At 38.1% G+C, this 19,531-nt stretch overlaps 1 protein-coding gene across 3 annotated transcripts in view; it reads right to left on the reverse strand.

Annotated features, from left to right (window-relative positions):
- The window catches only part of LOC136843335 (pyroglutamyl-peptidase 1), a 46,718-nt gene that overhangs the window by 20,427 nt on the left and 6,760 nt on the right, over positions 1 to 19,531 (reverse strand). For 2 of the 3 annotated variants that reach the window (XM_067111625.1, XM_067111624.1), the window contains exon 2: positions 10,111 to 10,346. In XM_067111625.1, coding sequence (XP_066967726.1) covers positions 10,111 to 10,344 — 234 coding nt within the window. In that variant the 5' untranslated portion in view covers positions 10,345 to 10,346. Of the gene's footprint in view, positions 1 to 10,110; positions 10,347 to 17,080; positions 17,233 to 19,531 lie in introns of those variants that run through there. The other variant, XM_067111623.1, reaches the window with a different exon arrangement.

Consider the following 19,531-nt stretch of genomic DNA (forward strand, 5'->3'; position numbering starts at 1 on the left):
CATATTCTTTTAGTATCCTTTGTATTTCCCCTAGGTGTAATCTGGTCTGTAGACCATTTACTGTACATTCCATTCTATGATATAGCTATTGAAAATATGTTATAGAGGTTGAGTTTTGCTTTCTTTTTGGTATTATCAACTTGGATTTTTTCTAATACTTTACTCACGACATTCATATGTTTTTCTTTATAATATACTAAGTGCTCAATGCACTTGCAACCTTTTTCATGGGTACTCAAATCTGTGGTTTCCTTTTTTCTATATTTCATAAAATTTCTTCTGATGTTTGTTAAACCATCTTTCATTATCTTTTTGTTATTGCTGCACAATTCAGTGAAGCAATTGTTCCATCCACATGTGTTGTTATGTATATTTCTTGTTTCATTTCTTCTCTGTTGACATAATCTATGGTACTGTATGATTCTCTTCAACTTCTTCAATATTTTGGACATCAGCTTCCATGGGTTTTATGATTATTTTAGGAGATGAAGGTATATTCTTAACTTGTTTTTGTTTTTGTTCTCTCTTCATATCCTTTGTCCTTGGTTTAACTGAAGTTTCTCTATTAATAATATAGTTGGTTTCTTCGTTTTGGGTGGTATTCTCTCCAACGGTCTCTTTTTATCTTTAATTTCTGGTCCATCACAACTTTCCTCTGCTACTTTTGCAGTAGCATCTTCTTGTGCTATTTGCATTAATACTTCAAATGAATTTGATAAAATATTATCCATATCATGTGTACCTGTTTCTTTACAGTATTTATTACCAATTTAGTTTTTGTTTGTAGGGCATTTTCTTCTTGGGATTTTATTTTCTGTGTTCCGTTACTTTTGTCTGTAAGCGTTTCTGTTTCATTACTAGTTTTTATTAGTAAAGAATATGTATGTTTCTTAGACGGATCTTGAATTCCTCTCACTTTCAGTTCAATTTAGCTTCCTTTACAGACATCCCAGTCCTTTCTTGTAAGATTTTCAATTCTGTATTGTACATATAGAACATGCACCCTTTGAACCTTGAGTAATGATCTTGCCCACAGTTTGCACACTTTGGCCTACTACATTTCTATTGCGTGGGATGTTCGTCAGAACCACAATAAGCATATATACATTCATTTCGACAGTTTTTCTTCGTATGCCCACATTTACTACAATCTTGACATTGTAGTGGTTTTGGGACGTGAGGTCTCAGTTCTCTATTTTGGCCCAAAATTTTTATTTTTTGAGGTAGGTCTTGACCTTCAAATTTTATTTTTGCAATTCTTAATATTCTATTGTTGTTTACTTGGTATTATATATATCTCACAATCATGGACTTTGGAATATCTCATTTTAAGAGAGTCCAATAGTATATTCTTCTCGACTGGTTCTTATTATTTTCAGGAAGTACAATAGCACCCTGAATGCTGTTCATAGTGTCATGTTTTTTTATAATTACATTTACATCATCAATACTTTTTATGGACAAATAGTCTTCAGATTGGTTTTTTGTCATGGTTTTTTGTCCTTTGTTTTATTTGTCTGAATGACATTTCTGTTGTTGGATGCCTTTTTAATACGTAGTTTTCCAACTTTACAGCTAAGATTTGTTGCTGTTTCCGTGGTCAAAAACCTTGACCCACTTCCACTTCCCAAGAGGGAGTCGAAGTGAGTCAAGGTTGGGATCATATCAATATTAAGTCTTTTTGGGTGCTTTATAAGGTATTAAAGTTTTAATACCACCCTGATTTTGATTATTTGGATTATTCAGAGAATTGTCCATTTCCATGCCAGATTTGCCCTGTACTGGACCAGTGGTCATTAACTGTGCCGGAACGGTACCATCAAAGGGCCAAGGGGTACTTGAATCCTTATAATGACTTGTCATAAAGGTTGGAGGGAGAAAATATGTAAACCTGAAAATCTTAAAAAGATACCATCGGCCTTTCATGGAGTTTATTCTTCCACCAATGGCAAAAGTAATAACCGACTCCCAAATGTCCGTATCCCTACCCTATCCAACAGGGGATGGCACAACATGATTAAAGTGGCCCAAGTATAAGCCAAACCCTCCTGATAGGACTGCAAGTATTACAAGAATACAATCATCCACACCCTAATCATATTATGGGCAAACCGGATAGAATGCTGAGAGTCCTATCCCCAGAACCGGAACCTCCCCTGGAATCCGTGGTCCAGACCTAAAGAACAGTTCTGCCTTTGAGCTATCAATCTGATATCTCTCAGGTCCAAACATTATCAGGTAGTTGATGGTCTTACCACAGTTCCCATTACATATTTAGCTTCAGATATAAACCCAATCCCAGTTATGAAGTCTTTTCCCATTTATTGGGGCCAATAAATTTTACAAAATGTGGAAAATTCCACAGAATTAGTCCAAAGAAATATATAATATATAAAATTCCACAAAATTAGTCCAAAGAAATATATAATAATATATAAGACTCTTGGACTCCAACCCAGGAACAAATTCCTAGGGTTCAAGAGCCCCCTCACCACGTCAAGGTAGTCCCATATCGAGGGGGACCATCATCAAAGTGTCATGCACAGGCTGATTGGGACTGGAAGTTAGGTGTTCAGACACTGGGCATTTGGACACAGAACACTTTCACACTGCACATTCGGACACTGGGCGCTCAGCTGCTGGACGCTCGGACAACTTGGATGAGGAGTGCCACATCAAAGACTGGCTCTCTGTCACCAAAGTGTTAGGCACAACCTGCTCGGGACTAACCTAGAAACTGCAGAAGGGAAGAGGAATGTGCTCTTGTTCCCTGGGAATCTTACGTGGGAGCGGAGAAGCGCACTCAGCGGAAGGAGCATGCCTTTTCAATGGCCTTGATACTTTTGAAAATCGTTTACGCTCTGTCAGCACTGGTGGCTGAATCACTGGAAGACAGCATGCACATCCATATGAACACCTTTCCAATGGCGATCCGCCGAGTCCTGGGTTCGATCAACAGGCTAGATTGAGGGGGCAATTACCCGTGGGCAAACCCCACTGACCCATTTACCCTGATCCCAGTCTTTGCATTCACTGCATTGAAGTTCAAATGAGCAAATTTGCCCTCTAAAATGGCAACACAAAGTGTGCCAGTCATACTTAGCAGAAGTAAGTTTAGTATTACAGCCTTTGCTGCAATACCTAATACAGTACTTGACACTCTAGAATCTGATACACTAACAGTACTTGACACTCTAGAATCTGATACACTAAGTTACAATAAGCCACAAGTCTGAATAATCAACTAGCTAAGCTAATAAATAGCACACTGCCAACACGAATGAATACTTCATCACAGGCGAAAGACACAACCATCCAGCTAAATTCAAATTTAGAACTGCCGCAGTTAAGTGAAACTAATAGCTACGCAGTTGCTGTCTTGGTAAGTTACTTATAAAATATTTATTATTCAAGACCGGTCACTAAATGTGGGTAAAGCCGAAGGATTTAACACATACTGTGCTTAGTTTTGGACTTGGAACATAAATATACTCTATTGATCCTTTAAATACCCCAAAATTATTATAAAGTCAAGATATAATGTCTAGTCTCCCTGTGAGAAATACATACCCTGTTATCCATTAAATACTCATGGCCTGTGACCTCTAGGTCTAGAATTATTCTAAGTTTGCCAAAAGATTATGCATTAAAGATTTAAAACAGCTTCCTTGAACAGCTACTATGCTAATAATTTGTTCTGAACAGCAATTGTGATAAAAATTTGCTCAAGGATGAATTTCACAACCATTTAAAAAAGTAACCTATTATTTCTTTATATGATAATAGTTTGATTGATATATTCACATTTTGCTCTAAATTTAAACACACAGTATACCTAGATCAAATACATGTACAGTATACAAATTACAATAACTAATATCAATAACAGTATCTAGGAATATATTTACAAACTGTCATTTAGACTTGTCTTATTTTTTTCCTAGGTATACAAACCACAGCCTTTTGTGTAGGGGTATTCCTCAGAGAGAGCTGGAATCAATTGTTGAAACTTAGGACTAAGTGGGGTGGTTGAGGTGGGATTATAATAAAAGGGTCTGGTTTGTATACCTAAGAAAAAATACAATTTACTTTCAAATTTGTGATTTGTTCACATGAGAACACAAACCATTGCCTTTTTTGTAAGACTTACTCCTTAAGTTGAAAATAATCTTTCACCGGACTGGCAAGTGGAATTTCCACCTGGAAATGCCATGCTCTGGTTCACGATCATGAGCAGAGAAGCAACAACTCTTGTAATCTCCTATACAATCTGGCATAAGGATGCAAGACTGGTAGGGCTCTGAGCTAGAGAGAGGTTCTGAGCTCTCGCTTTACTGAAAACTTTGGAGGACCAAGTGCTGGCTTAAGGATATGTCAGAAGGCAATACAGGCAGTCCCCGGTTTATGACAGGGATTCCGTTCCTACGCCGCATCGTAAACCGAAAAATCATTGAAAATCGTCAAAATCCTGCATTTTTATTGAGTTTTTCATCAAAAAACCTCCAAATTTTTATTATTCCACCTTTTTGGAGCCATACTTCTTTCGTCGGATTGGCAAACGACGCGTCGTAACCCTGGAACATGCGTCATAAACCAGGAAATCATTTCTGATGAATATAATTGAAAAGCGTCGTAACCTCGGAACGTCATAAGCTGCACCCGTCGTAAACAGGGGACTGTCTGAAGTCTGTGCCAGTCATAAATTAATAAGTTTGGATAACAGCTCTGCCACTGCCCCTCCTACTTGTTAAATGGGAGCAGTAGGATTTCCCACCTTGTGAGGTGAAGCTCTAAGAATGCCCAGTTATGAAGTCTACCAGTATCAAAGCCAGTCCAACAAGTACTCAGGTTGGAAAAAGGGAGAAAGCACCAGTCTCTCACTCAGTCAGCCTTCAGCTATCCAAGTACTTAAGTGAGTTTTCTTCTCTCTCTCTCTCTCAGAGGAGCTTGGAGGCAGCACGTGTTGAGCAAGGACTTGTGGGCGACATATCCAGGGTCAAATGAGGGAAAGGTAGTCTGGTGCAGCCAGACACCTGCCCTACTTGCCACCTGTAACTGAAATGTTCTTTGGAAAGCTAGGGATGGGCTATCACCCCTAGCTGTGTGAGCTCTTGCCCAGACTTGACCCTCTTCAAGGGATGAAAAGTATGTCCACTTGACTGCTTCGTGAAGCCAGAAAGAAAGGATGTTCTGGATAACACCTCCTTGTGCCTGCCAGTACTACAAAGAGACCCAGAATCTCTGACCTCAGAGGTTGGAATCTAGTTAGATACAGCCGACCCGCAGTATTCGCGGGGGATGCGTACCACAACGCCCCGTGAATAGCTAAAATCTAAGAATACTTGACACCCCTCTAAAAATGCTTATAACTGCCAACTGTATTTTGATAGTTCAAACACCAAAAAAAACCCTCTAAAAATGCTTATACCTGAGTATTTTAATAGTTTTATCACAAAAATGTATTTAGTCATGAAAATGATATGAAAATACAGTAATTAGTGAATATTTTTCTGTGAAAAACACAGCGAATAGGCGAATTTTCTGCAAATAATGTGTATATATGTTCAACAGAAAAATCCGCGAATCCGAAACGGCAAACAGATGGGGTCCACTGTAGTGTCACAGGGTTTGCACTAGGCACAAAAGCTTCTCATCAGCCTTCCAACTGATATAATCTTGAAGGGAGGGGACCAGTCTCTTGTCAGATATTGACAGGTTCTGAGTTTGCCACAAATTCACATAAAAGAACAGAAGGAATCCCCAGCCCTCCCAGGGCCAGATAAGACACAAAAGGTCTTGCAACTCAGTAACATGATTATACAAGGCTAAGCTAGCACACATGATTATACAAAGCTAAGCTAGCACAATACACTATAAATTTTCATAATAAAATTATACAAAGCTAAGCTAGCACAATACACTATAAATTTTCATAATAAAATTTATTTGGATACTTACCTTCTGTTAAAGATAGCTTACATCTCTGCACTGATAGGCGAGTCGGCATTCAAACAAAAGATCGAATGGCTGCTCAGATGACTGTCTAGTACACCTACTCTCCACCAAGTGTGTTTCTAATGTTTTAGCTCTTGTCAGAATTCTCCTTGACAGTCCACTAAGTTGTGGGGAGGCTGGGTGGGGTCTTCTTTGACAATAGTTAAGTATCCAAATTATAAATTTTATCATGAAAATTTATATTATTTGGGATGAATCCTACCTACTGTTAAAGATAGCCAATTCCACATTGAGAAGAGGATGGTGGGTAGTGCAGCTAGACAAAATCCACTCAGCCAATCAAGCTAAAGGTTTCTTGCAAGAAACCCAAAACATTCTTACCAGATCTGGAATCCTTTCTGGATCTTACTGCTGCCAGAAGTTGGATTCCATTCAAGGAGCAAGGCTCTTACATGAGTGTAGCAAAGAACCAGCAAAGAACAGCCTTGTGGAGAAAACCGCTTCAACTCAGCCAAAATGAAACAGAAGTAGCATAAGGGGACCCCTCTGCCTGGGTCTAAAAGCCCTATAAAATGACAGTCACTAAAAATTAAAACCTTTAAGATATAAAGGTACGCTACTAGTAGCAGGTAAAGTCTTTTCTTGAATCAAACAAAGTGCAGTCTTTTAGGCTCTCTGTTTTAAATCCTGGGTTTTAATATTTTGGGGAGCATGAATATACATATATTATATGGGAGCGTACCTTTATATCATAAAGGTTTTTATTTTTAGTGACTGTCATTTTATCAAATACATCACAGAGAACCTCGTGTTCTTTGACAAAGACGTTCCAGGTTTCTAAAACCTTAAATCAAAAGGTTAACATTGCCTCTTCCAGGCTTAACCTTTGACAAAGACACTCTACGTTTTCTAAAACCACAAAAAAAAGGTTAACTTTGCCTCCTCCAGGCTCAACCTCTGACAGACATTCTGGGTTTTCTAAAACCACAAAACAAAAGGTTAACTTTGCTCTTCCAGGCTTAACCTTTGATAAAGACATCTAGGTTTTCTAAACCCACAAAACAAAAGTTTAACTTTGTTTCCTCCAGGCTTAACCTTTAACAAAGATGCTCTAGGTTTCTAAAATCACAAAACAAAAGGTTAACTACCTCTTCCAGCTTAACCTATCTAAGTAAGTTTTAACTACCCCAGCAGGACAGAGAAGTGCTTCCTCTTTTTTCCCACCAGAGGTTAAATTGGAATTCTTACAATTCTTGGAAAAACTGAGCCTTAATATCATTCTTAGCTCTAAGGCAAAAAGATAAAATAGCACTCCCTTTACAACAGCCGTAAGGAGAGTGCTTGCAATGAACTTACTCTTTCCTTAAGGAGAGTGCTTGCAATAAATTTACTCTTTTAATTGCCAATAGTGCTAAATAAAAGTTTCATGGTAAACAATCCAATGGAACTCATTCTAGAGACTTAAAAGAATCTGCAGATAAAATTCAGACCTGTGTCTAAACTCCAGGGAGAGACTGATAATGAGTTGTAGGGGTTTCAGTCTCAACTGATCTCAACACATTTCATTAAGGCACTGATCATTAGCCAGATGACGCAATACTGAGGAAAGCATGGAACAATAAGCTTGAAAGCAGACAGCAAAAAACTCTTACTACAGTGTATCTAGGTTACAGGTGCTGAAAATTCCTCTAGAATGGCACCCTGAGCAATACACAAACCGCTGCTTCTGAAACAAAGCCAGTTGTCTCCACCTTAAGGATAGAACTCATGATACCTTTGAAAATCCCATTATTGGTAGGAGACAGTTGAATATCTCCAAGCGGTTAAGTGTGAGACACACAATTCTATAGTTAGGAGTCAATTTCCCCTTAATGGAAGAATGAAAATCATTTACTCTGAGGCTACCAGGGGTCTACAGGAGTCCTTGAGCAATTCTTGAACTTGCAATTCGCCCAATACAGGTACTTCCTTAAAGGAGATAAAGGGTGAAGGCATATGAGTCTGAATCAGGCCAAACTTAAAGAAGCGTATCCACTGCTCAAACCTGAGGGCCCTCAAAGGAGTAGTAATTGACTGGTCATTCCTGTTAATCTGCATGCTAATAAGTCCACATTTGAGCACTCCTCTAATCCCACATCAACTGTCGAACTTGCGGAATGGCCACTCTGTAGGGCTGTAGGTAGTTTCATTCTTCTTGAATCCTCAACTGCCAAAAACATTGTTCTTCCGTAGAATGAACTATCAAACCAATATCATATTATTCATTCCACTTCAAGAAACAATCTTTCCACTATGACTTAGTTTCTGACCAGGGATAAACTTGCTAGGCATCTTTGATAGTCTTTCTGCTACTCTGACGTCTTGTAAGCTTTACCAGGTGTAGTGTTGACCATTCTGTGGTGTACGAGTATGTAAGTGTAACGACACATCAAAATTCTTTGATTCGTGTTACACGACAGAGGAAAACAACAAAACCTGGACATAGGTTTAAGAATAAAATGGTCAATTCTTAGTTTCAGCATCCCTCCTACAGAACCTGGTGACAATAATGATCCTGGGTTACTTACAAGTCAAGTGAAAATTAGCTGTAAGTTGTAACCTCTTATGCTGAGACCATATTGTAATTGAGCCTGATTATTCTGACAAATTCTCCAGTGAGGCCATGTTTCCTAACAAAGAAAGCCCTTACCATGTAGGAAGCTTCCTTATGGGCTAAAATTCTCAAGAAGCAAGCGTCTATTCATCTTCTGACGGACAAGCTTGAAAATTGCAAGTATCATCCCCACATCACCAGATAAGAATGAGGAGTTAGGGAGGTGCTATACACGAGCCAAAACAAAGCATCTTGAACAGCAATGCCTTCTCTCCAAATGCATCTCGAAGGAACTTGCATGACTGAGGATGTACTGGTATGAGAAAAATGTCTCGGGCATGTCCACCAAAATATCTGATCCTTCTTTTGGAAAGTCACTAAAACTATACTGGAAAAACCAAAAAGCACAGGGACAGTCAAGTAAAGTTATTCGCACTCAATACGTCCAACACTGGGCACCGACCTCCAGTTGCTTATGGAGCTAGGAAAAAGTCAGAGGTAAAATCCCCATGAATTACTGCCTGTTACCTTTCATTCTCTCTAATTTACAACCTCCTACTACAGAATGAGAGACTTCTGCTGGAGAAGACAAAGGAACAGTAACAGGAGACTAAACTAGTGGACAGTAACCTATAAGGAATGGTAACTCTCCTTCAGTGACTCCACCATTTAAGGTTCTGCTCCTGAGTCTCTCCAAGCATGCCAGATGGCCTGCAATTGGCCATCTACCAGAACCTGAGGGCTGAACTGCTCCCCAAAAGGTATAAAATAAGACTTGAACCAATTCATTCTCCCTTATCACCTTAACCTGGGCAGCATAAGCCTTTACTACAGATAGGAGCATAAGTGTCCTCACTTCTTCCAAACCGAGTTAGTGTAAGCATGAGAACATTAGCCTGCAGTGTCAGAAATGGGTTCAACTGTGCAAGTTAAAAACTAACATCTTCCTTGCTAAGTCACACTGGTGCAAAAAGCACTTAAAGCTGGCTTCACAAACCCCCTAAACTAGCGCCACAAACACACTAAGCTGGTGCCTCAACCTCTAAGCTGACACAGAGAAGAGGTAATTATACTGAACAAAAGTTCAATAAAAGATAAAAACTTCAACAATCTAAACTGAGACTCTGTTTAACCATGTCCAAAGGCCAAAGCACTTGTCAGTCTTGAGTTTCTCTCTCCATAGGAAAGAGATAAAGAAAAGAATAGAACAAACAGCCTAATGACAAAAGTAAAAAAAAAAAAAGGAAAAAGTCACAAGAAATTATGCATACACATTAACCATAAATAGTACTCCAGAGAAGCATATCTATATTCTTCAGGTAAAAAGGCAGAAGGTATACCTACAGCACTAACACAGCAACCTGCTCTTACACACTTACTGCTATTTCTTGCTAGGTAATTAGACTAATCTACAGCTGGTTGTGAGTCCAGTGTTAAGCAACATTACGTACATGCACACACACAATATCAAGAACTTGCACCTATGTAAAAAAAAAAAATGGCACTGTAATTTAAATATGAAACAAGAATCAACATAATCATTGTGCAAATATCTGACAAACCTTGGGCTTTAGTTCCTTCCAGCGTTGTTTCACCACTTTGGTTACCTTCTCATATTCAACAGGAATAATCTCTTTCACCACTTTGACATCTAGTTCTTCTTCCAATTTGGTCACATCGAGATGTTCCACCGCAACTTGACTTGGATTGACACCGTGTGGGGGAAAAGGTCCAAAGCCAGTCAAATAAATAATTGGCCTCTGTTCTACAGCACTGTCATTACTGGAGTCACCCATCTCTAATATCAAATGAGATAAAAAAAAATAAATGTGAATATTTTTATGCATCAGAGATGCTATTAAATATTATATTTCAAAATGTACCATACCAAAAATTCACAGGAACACATCAAAAAGTCCATCATATTGAGTGGAACTCATTGTGATAAAAAAAGAAAGCAGTGTTAGGTACAATAAAATACAAACATAAATGCTAAAAACAAACAAAAATAAACCTGGTACACAGTACAGTAATTGAGAAATGGAAGAAAAATCAAGACACTTTGAAACAGAATTCAGAGTACATAATACATTACAACTGAAATATTAATTTTTCTACATGGGAGAGCAAACATATCCAAGCTCAGCAAAAGTAGTCAAGTATCTAGACTAGTGACATTATTGCCAGTGGAAGTGGTACATAAAGACAGAGAGGGACCATCATATAAGCATCCTATCTGTCTCATTTACTACCATCTTTATCTGAAAAAACGTTAGGTTCAACAGCTAAAAGCTATTGCAAAGAGCACAATGCAGACCACATGGCATAGGCATTAAGAAGCAAGTTGAGCCCTAAAACCCTATCCTAAAAATTGTTTTGATAAAATATGGTATGTACTAAAAATGGATGAAAAACTAATTTCTTGCTCAAATGTCATTAAGCAGTGCTGACTGATGAACAAAGTCAGCTCCGAACTTGGAAGAACATGAGAAAAGTTAATGGGTGAGATATTTATTAATTAGTTGAAGTACTGTACTTCTATTATTTGTTCTTTATCTAATTATATGGGTGAAGAGATCCAATAACCATTCAGTTGAAAAGTACCTGTCTGGATCCTGACCTCTAGTTAAAAAGTGACAAAGGTTGCTTGACAACTGTATGCATCTGAGTTCATAATGGCTGTAACCAACAAGTTCTTCTTCAGAGCTTGCACATTTACTCCTTACTTGGCCAGCCTCGTCTCTTGAAACACATGTAAACACCTGATCGATGAGCTGCTTGGTAGTTTCAAAGCTTATTCATGCACTGATTAAAAAAAAAAAGGGCAAATTCTCACCTCTTTAATGCCTAGTCTTCCTTAGAGAGTGAAGGATGACTCTTAGAACATAGAGGAAAAGGTCATGAGCATAACTGAATGCTAATGTGGGAATAGTCCATGGGATAGTGATGCTATCTTGACCATTAGTTAATGGAAATGAGTTGATAAAATCAGGAGTGAAAAAATACACCACTGAAGACCAAAGTCTCAAAGGATTAAAGATGTCACATTCATAAGTCCCTGGACTTGAACTTTTCATGACCACAAGTTCCAATACTTCTTAAAGGTTGACCTGTAGCCTTGATAGCAGAAATCAACAAAGTCTCCTGAAGACAAAAGGACTACAATACTGGACATAGCAGGTGACACAGCATTCTGTGACACATGAAACATTCCTGGAATAACATGTAAAGCAGGTCTTGCAGATGATAATGAAGCAAGTACTGGTTGAAGATGTGCACCAAAAATCAGTGTCAGAGACATGGAAGCTAGCATATTAAAACCTGCATGGGGTAAGTATCAGGGTTCACAGCAAAGGCAGTGAAAAAAGCAAAGTATCAAGAGGAAACCTCACTGGCACTACCTTTGGTGTAACATGACAAAAAAGTATCAGCCACAGCAGCAGAAGTGGAGCAGATGAAACCTCAAACAAAGCAACAACAGCAGAGGCAATTAGCAATGCGGAAGGAACATGATAGCAGCAGCAAAACAGCAGGCAGTATCCTAGTGGAGCGACAGAGCAATAAATTTCTGAGTCCTCTGAGTAATGTGGCAAAACTGGAAGCCATTAGCATTGCAGCATTTACAGCAGCAAGAGGAAGCCTCCTTGAAGCAACCACCAGTGAAGCACAGAAAGCAGTACAAGATCAACAGTGACTGCAGACAGCAGTCAGTGGTGCAGCAGCAAGATCATCATCTAGAAGTCATCAGTGCAGCAGTGAAAGTGCACAGCAAACAACATGGGCTGCATACTCCGCAGTCAGTACCAAAATAACAGAAACAGCAGGAGCAGTCATCAGCACAGTCTTAGGAAGAGGTCTACTAAAACAGACATCAGTGCAGGAAGCAATGCAGTGACAGTGACTGCTGCACATCAGTCAGTATATGAGCACATGAAACTGCAGAAGCAGTGGCAATAGCACTGGTACGATACAAAAATCATTGCAGCAAGACAGGCAGTGGCAGCCACAGCAGCTAGTACCAGAGCAGTTAAAAACAAGACGAAGAGGCAACACCAGAAGCTGCTCTTGACACAGTAGGGACAGCAACAGGAAAATGATATCATAAAGAAAGCCTTGAATATGACATCCCTATGCAAAGTCTCCCACAGGTGTTCATAGAGCATGAGTCACATTACACTCCAAACTACCTTGAAGTTCCCCATGAGCAAGGGAACTTCAACCAAGGTAGAGAGGTCTGTGCCCTTCAGCAGGAACACCTTGAAGGGGTGGCCCTTCACTCTTTCGATGCATCCTAGAATAGAAGCATCTCCAGAGGTGAGAAGATCAATGGTATAACCCCACATTGGATTTCCAACCACCAGGCAAGATCATCCTTCACTTTCTGGCCAAAGAGCACAAAAATTCTGGTACAGTACTGGAATCAAATTACCACTGCCTGTGAGGTAACTGTAGGTGATCAAGAACAATCTGCCAAAACTGAGCTGTTGTTCCTGTTCTGACAAATGGTACTGACATTCTTCCTAAAATGTTGCTGACCTGATTGTCTACTGGAATCTCTCATTGACACTGCAATAATCAGCATACCCTGGTACTTTGCTGCTGGGGATGAAAGTCTAACTTCTCCTGGTTCATCACAATCCCCTGTCAAAAGGAGAGCATGAAGTCTCAATCCCAGAGCAACTGAGATACTATAGCCGACATATATGAGCTAAAGGGTTCTTAGAAACATAAGAGTGAACACTCATATGAACACCTGTGGAGTGTCAGTCTAAAACACAGGGACTTAACTGAACGGCTGTCCTCTTGCCAACAAAGCAATGGTATTTGGAAATGCACCATGCATCAGACCTGTCAAAAATATATAGTCGCTCTCTCTGCTAGAAGCCTACATGGGATGTAGTTTCCATCATGAAAGGAGTCTTAACAAAACAAACTTGTTTAGTGGACAATGGATGATGACCAGTTTCCAGCCACCAGTTGACTTCTCCTTTTGTAATCTTTCCAGCCTGTAAAAACTTTTTCGTCATTTCCAAGTTTACAAATATTTTTCAACACCTCATAAATCTCTTCATTTCTGGCTTGTCTACCTTTTGTAGCTGCTGTTCAGATATCTTCAAGAATTGTACCACTCAGAGGCATCACTACTTAGATTTTGGAGTAATTCCTTTGGTGATTTAATGATCAATCTGATGAAAGCTGAGTGTATAGACCTCATAATCAACAAACTTTATTGTAACTTCATTTCAACAAATAAAGGCATATGAAATCACCTTTGTGAATCTCTCATCATACGCCTTTTAGCCTCAAGAAAATCCTATATAACTCTTACTGGGTATTATAAACCTTGGCAAACTGGTCTTGTTGTTCTGAAGCAACAGAAAACTACTTACGACTTACAATCAGTGACAATCAGTGGACCAGGCATTTTTGCCAGTTGATATATTTATATTTGGGACACGGAAATCTATTAGAGGACATTATCTCTGGTGTGTGGAATAAGAATATAGAATTTAGGCCAAATGCCAAGTGCTGGGACCTATGAGGTCATTCAGTACTGAAAGGGAAATTGAGATTAGAAGAGACTGAAAGGTGTAACAGGAAGAAAACCTCGCAGTTGCACTATGAAACATTTGTTAAGAGAGGATGGATAGCAAGAGAATATAAATGGAGGTACAGTAATAAAAGGGGTTACAGAATGCAGCTAGGGGGCAAAGGCAGGCTGCAAAGAACCTTAAGTAATGCCTATAGTGCACTGACAGTGTACTGACAGCACTCCCCCCTATGGGGGTGTCTGGTGTGTGAGAGGGATTCGGCGGTATAGAAAAGGGTCTACAAAAATTGCTTGATTACATTAATAGATCAATTAATGAACTGTGAAACTCTTGTGCCATTTCAAAATACTGTATTTTTGTCATGGCAGGAAGCATAATTCATAATGATAATTGGAGGGCTTACATAAATACTGAAACTGAGGGGCACCAACATCAAATAATCAGTCATTCTCACAACTCAGTCAATCCTCACACATGAACACTTGCCCAAACACTGAGCACTTGACAAAAAATGTCATGAGTACAAAATTCATGTTGGAGTAAAACTGTTGTAATTTTGGCAATACAAGGGATTGGAGGCTACTCTACTAGGCCTAGATAATGTATAATGCCAAACTGGACCTTTACCCTTATCTTCCAAAGACAGAATCTCACAGTAGTGATGAACCACATTCCATTCTATTTCCAAAACTTCAGGCAAGCAAAAACTCATGAAATGTGAAGAGGGTTCATGGGAAGACGAAACTGCTCTGGTCAAGTACTGTACTGTAGGTCACAATTCCCTAAATTAGGTTAGGCTGTTTCCTATTAATACCACTGCCATTTCCAGGCTTTTCTCATTGCCATTCTGGCAATTACCCACTTGAACCATATATTTTTTCAACTATACTGTGTTCTGCCTTTCACTACAGCTGTTAGTACTAGTCACATATTTTTGTTTTGCCTCAACTAAAACCCTGGTTTCCCTCTTAAGTTCCAAGATAGGTGAAGAGGTACATGAAACAAAAATGAGTGGTTTTCCTGAACAACTGGTTAAAGACCCAACAGGCACAAGACAAAGCAACTCGAAAACCACTGGCTTTTTGTTTCTAGAGAAAGATTTCCAGTACTTAACTGCATCCTTTGCTGACTGAGCAAAAAAATAAGGTATTTTGTATTTAGCAGATTATGTACAATAATGTTATAAAAATATTAATACTGTGATCACATAGTCACAACAAAATTACAACAAACCCTACGATGAATTAATTCACAAATCCAAGGAAAAGCAGAGTAAATTCCTTCACCCAATGCTATTTATTCCTCCAAAAAGTGCAAATCACAGAGTAAAAAAAATTATTTATATAATGAACCAAATACTTCTCAAGTATAAACAATTTGGAACTTAACCTAGAAGCAAAATTGCCTAAAAAAAACCTTTCCCATTTCAAATGATGTCCTACATAATTTCTAAGAAGTTATTAAAATGACTGCCTTGACTATTAAAAAAAATAACTTTTTCAGAAAGGATGAACAAAGAGGCCTATTTTGAATTATATTAGTTTTTGGTGAATAGGCCATTTGTGGAAGACGTAAACCATTTGTAAAAAAAAGTCAATTTGGGGCACCTAACCCACTACCCATGATTTCCCTACGATTACTAGTAGGGGGATTGCTATACTGTATTTGTATGACCAATAAGGGGGTTGATAATTGCACAACACACAACATATGCACTCTATTATAAAATATAGTACAGTACTGGCAACTGCTCTTTTTCTTGTTGAAACACTGTCAGCCTACCACCAAAATTAGCCTGAACAGACCAATGCAATCTTTAACAGGCTGAAAGTAGTTCATTTCAGTAAACTTTTATGTTATTATTTAAGTTGGACTCGGTAGGCCATAGGATAAGGTGTGTTTCTTTATTCAACTATCAGCCTAAAGGTCACCTGGGCCTATGAAGTAAAATTTTACTATAACAAGGTTTTCAAGTAATGTGAAACAGGGTAAAAGGGTTTATCTAACAGTCTGATAGCCTATTCCATTACAAAATCCACTAGGCCCATTAGAGTAGAGTATATAAATACTGTAATACCAAGCTAAGCTAGGCCATTTGATATGTTGGGCCTATGTTACTGGGCAACCATACTCTGGGCTATTAAATAGTTACTATCCAAATGGAAATCTTGGAAGACAGGTCACTTAACATATGCCACTGCTCTGATTAAAGTTCAGAAATAGGGGATGCCTGCCTTATTGCAAAAAAAAAAAAAGTAGAACTAAGTATTAGCTACGCGTCGAGTATTACCTTGGAAATTGACTTTTTCTGTAGTATTTTGTTTGCTTATCAAGAGTTTACTGTTATTTTTTGTCGCTCGACTGTAATTAACCTCAGAACTTGTTATATTTTTGCTATCGAGCATGCGCAGTGTTATAGAACTTTTGGTGAAAAGTGGAGTTTCCTTCACCAGGGGGGTCCAGGGGGCAGAGCCCCCTGGCTAAGTAATACGGCCTACTAGGTTAGGTTGGATACGGTACATTAGGTTAGTATGGTTCCTTTTATAATAGATTTCCTTTGCTAATCCTTTTGAACATATTCGTAGAACTGTTAAAAAAAAAAAAACTGCCTGTCATACGATGTCAAGGATAGGCCTAAGCTAATGACAGCCTGAACCCTTAACCTAACCAACCCCATTTCGGCTTAGACTGAAAAAAAAGGGGTTGTTTCTCTTCATCTATACTCTAGACATTTGGCTAAATCACGTGTCTCTTTGACGAGCATATTCTACTTTATAATAAACTTAACCTGAATATCTAGATGACCCTGCGTTAAGTTAACCTCTATGTAGACCAAACGGTTTAGCCTAGCTTTTACCATAGTCTATATTTATTTATCGTAGGCACCTTTATAACTCTTTGAACATTTTAACTGAGATTAAATTCACTGGAAACACCTTAAAGATAAAGAGTCAACATAACAGACAGGACTTTTACTTACTTTAAGTCACGGGTGGTGTCAGTCACCTTACGTCACTACAACCCTACCTGTTGCTCTGTACTAAATCGTACTGAGAGGAATAAATGACGTTTATAAGATTTGTGACGTCATGTAGCTAAGTTTGTTGAACTTACAACAAGTTACGAGCGAATTTTAGAAATATGGTACAGCAAGTGGGTAACCTAACGATGCATTAAATCATATTACAGTATTACAGAAAATACGGCTTCAGCATGGAAACCTGCATGAAAGTTTTTAAGATTTCTTTAGACGTATGGTGACATCATAGCTATGACGTCATGTGCATAGTTCTAGTTTGTCAGGCATTATCAACAAGCCCGGTGTCATCATTAATGGCATTAGTGATGAGACGTTTTCTGTTTAAATGAGACTCTGCAGTTTGCTTGGAGTTTAAAATGCCATGAATTGTTTTTATAAGTATGAATAACAACTTTGCCGGTTAATAATGCATCTTTCCACATTACAGTAAATCCTCAGCTATCTTAATCATGTCCCTAGTTGATAGTATCCACTGAGGATGGCCATGTAATGTTACATTGTGAAACAACCTATCAGACCATAATGTACTGTTATAGATAGACAATCTCCCCTATTGCTTACGTAATATTATATAGCAAAATGATTGCTATGAATTTCACGTCATACTATCTGCGATTTTATTCTTTAGTAACTACAAGGACATCATGTCCTCTGAGGACACCAGCACTTTTAAATCTTATCAGTTTTAGTTTCTATGGCATACCTGAGCATTATAAGACATGGTAATTAACCAAACCGCTTATGCATATTATATATATATATATTATATATACATACATATATACATATATATATGTATATATATATACTCGTGTATATATATATATATATATATATATATATATATATATATATATATATATATATATATATATATATATATATATATATATGTCAACTTTTTACCACAGGGAAAAAGAAATACTGGGCGTAAATCCTGAAAATGGCTAATACATAGTCAAAAATTATATGAATTTACGACAGTGCTTCATTTCACCTGCAGTAAATCTGGATATTAACCACATTACTGTGACTTAAGTTATGAACTAAAGTTTGGTGGTTTCAGTCCTCCCACACACTATTGCCTCTCGGGCGGACATCAGCCGGGTAACAACAACCTGTGCCCGCCCCCTCTACCGCCCCCCCTCCCCACCAACCATGTGGTTACTCATGGCAGTAACCATCCGCTATCCGCCACTTGACGGGAAGCAAACGTTTCTCTGTCTATCTATCTGTCTAGCTACGTATATATATATATATATATATATATATATATATATATATATATATATATATATATATATATATATATATATATATATATATATATATATATATAAAAATATATATATATTTATATTATATACACATGTGTGTATGTATATATGCCGTTATATGCCTCCCTTGGAGATAGGGGTATAGGGACTGGGGTTTGAGTGACATACTGGCTGGGTGTTTACTGGTTTATTAGTGGTTCCTTACTGAGATAAATGTACATGTTGTTTTAGATTTAGCTGGCCTTGTGCCAGCACGGGCTCTTGCTCCTAGAGCAGCCCGTAACTCTATGTTGATGATGAGTCTGTGAGATGGGTAGGTTGGATGAAAACTTTATTATGATGCATGAAAGTGATTTTGGTGGGGGTAAATGTACAGAGTCTTCGAAGATGTTATTGACGCGTGCGAGCGGTAAGGTAGCATCTACACACAGACAGGTAAAGCAGAGGTACAGATTTGGGCATCTGTGTTTGTAGGCAGACAAACAGATGGCGATATTGAGAGACATGATTAACATATAGTGATGAAACGTATATCAATGGAAAGGCCAGGAAATTCTACATATGGCCAATTGCATGAGATTCGAGATAGATTAATGGATACAATGCAGTAGCATAATATATGTGAAATGGAGACGCTCCTGTTTTGTCCTGTCCACCCGATGGATGACGATTGACGAACACACGAACACACACGTGTTTGGAAGAGACAGCGTCAGGCTCTTACAGGGGTGGCTCCGGATGGAGAGTGACATCCTTCCGTTTTTAATCAAGTATACATTGGAATAAGGTTGCTAGTCCTATGCCATACATACAATATATATATATATATATATATATATATATATATATATATATATATATATATATTATTTACATATATATATATATATATATATATATATATATATATATATATATATATGTATGTGTATGTGTATACATATGTTACATTCATTGAATAAGAGTGCTCAAAAGAGAGGAGTCATTTAGGAACAACCTCTGTCACTTATGACAGGCTCACTATCAAGAAATTGACAAAAGAGGACATTACTAAAATACAGTTTAGTTTGCGACTTCTACTGAAAATCTCTATAAGATGTCTATCAGTTTATAT

This window comes from Macrobrachium rosenbergii, chromosome 11 (assembly GCF_040412425.1).
Source record: "Macrobrachium rosenbergii isolate ZJJX-2024 chromosome 11, ASM4041242v1, whole genome shotgun sequence".
In the NCBI taxonomy this organism is placed as follows: Eukaryota; Metazoa; Arthropoda; class Malacostraca; order Decapoda; family Palaemonidae; genus Macrobrachium; species Macrobrachium rosenbergii.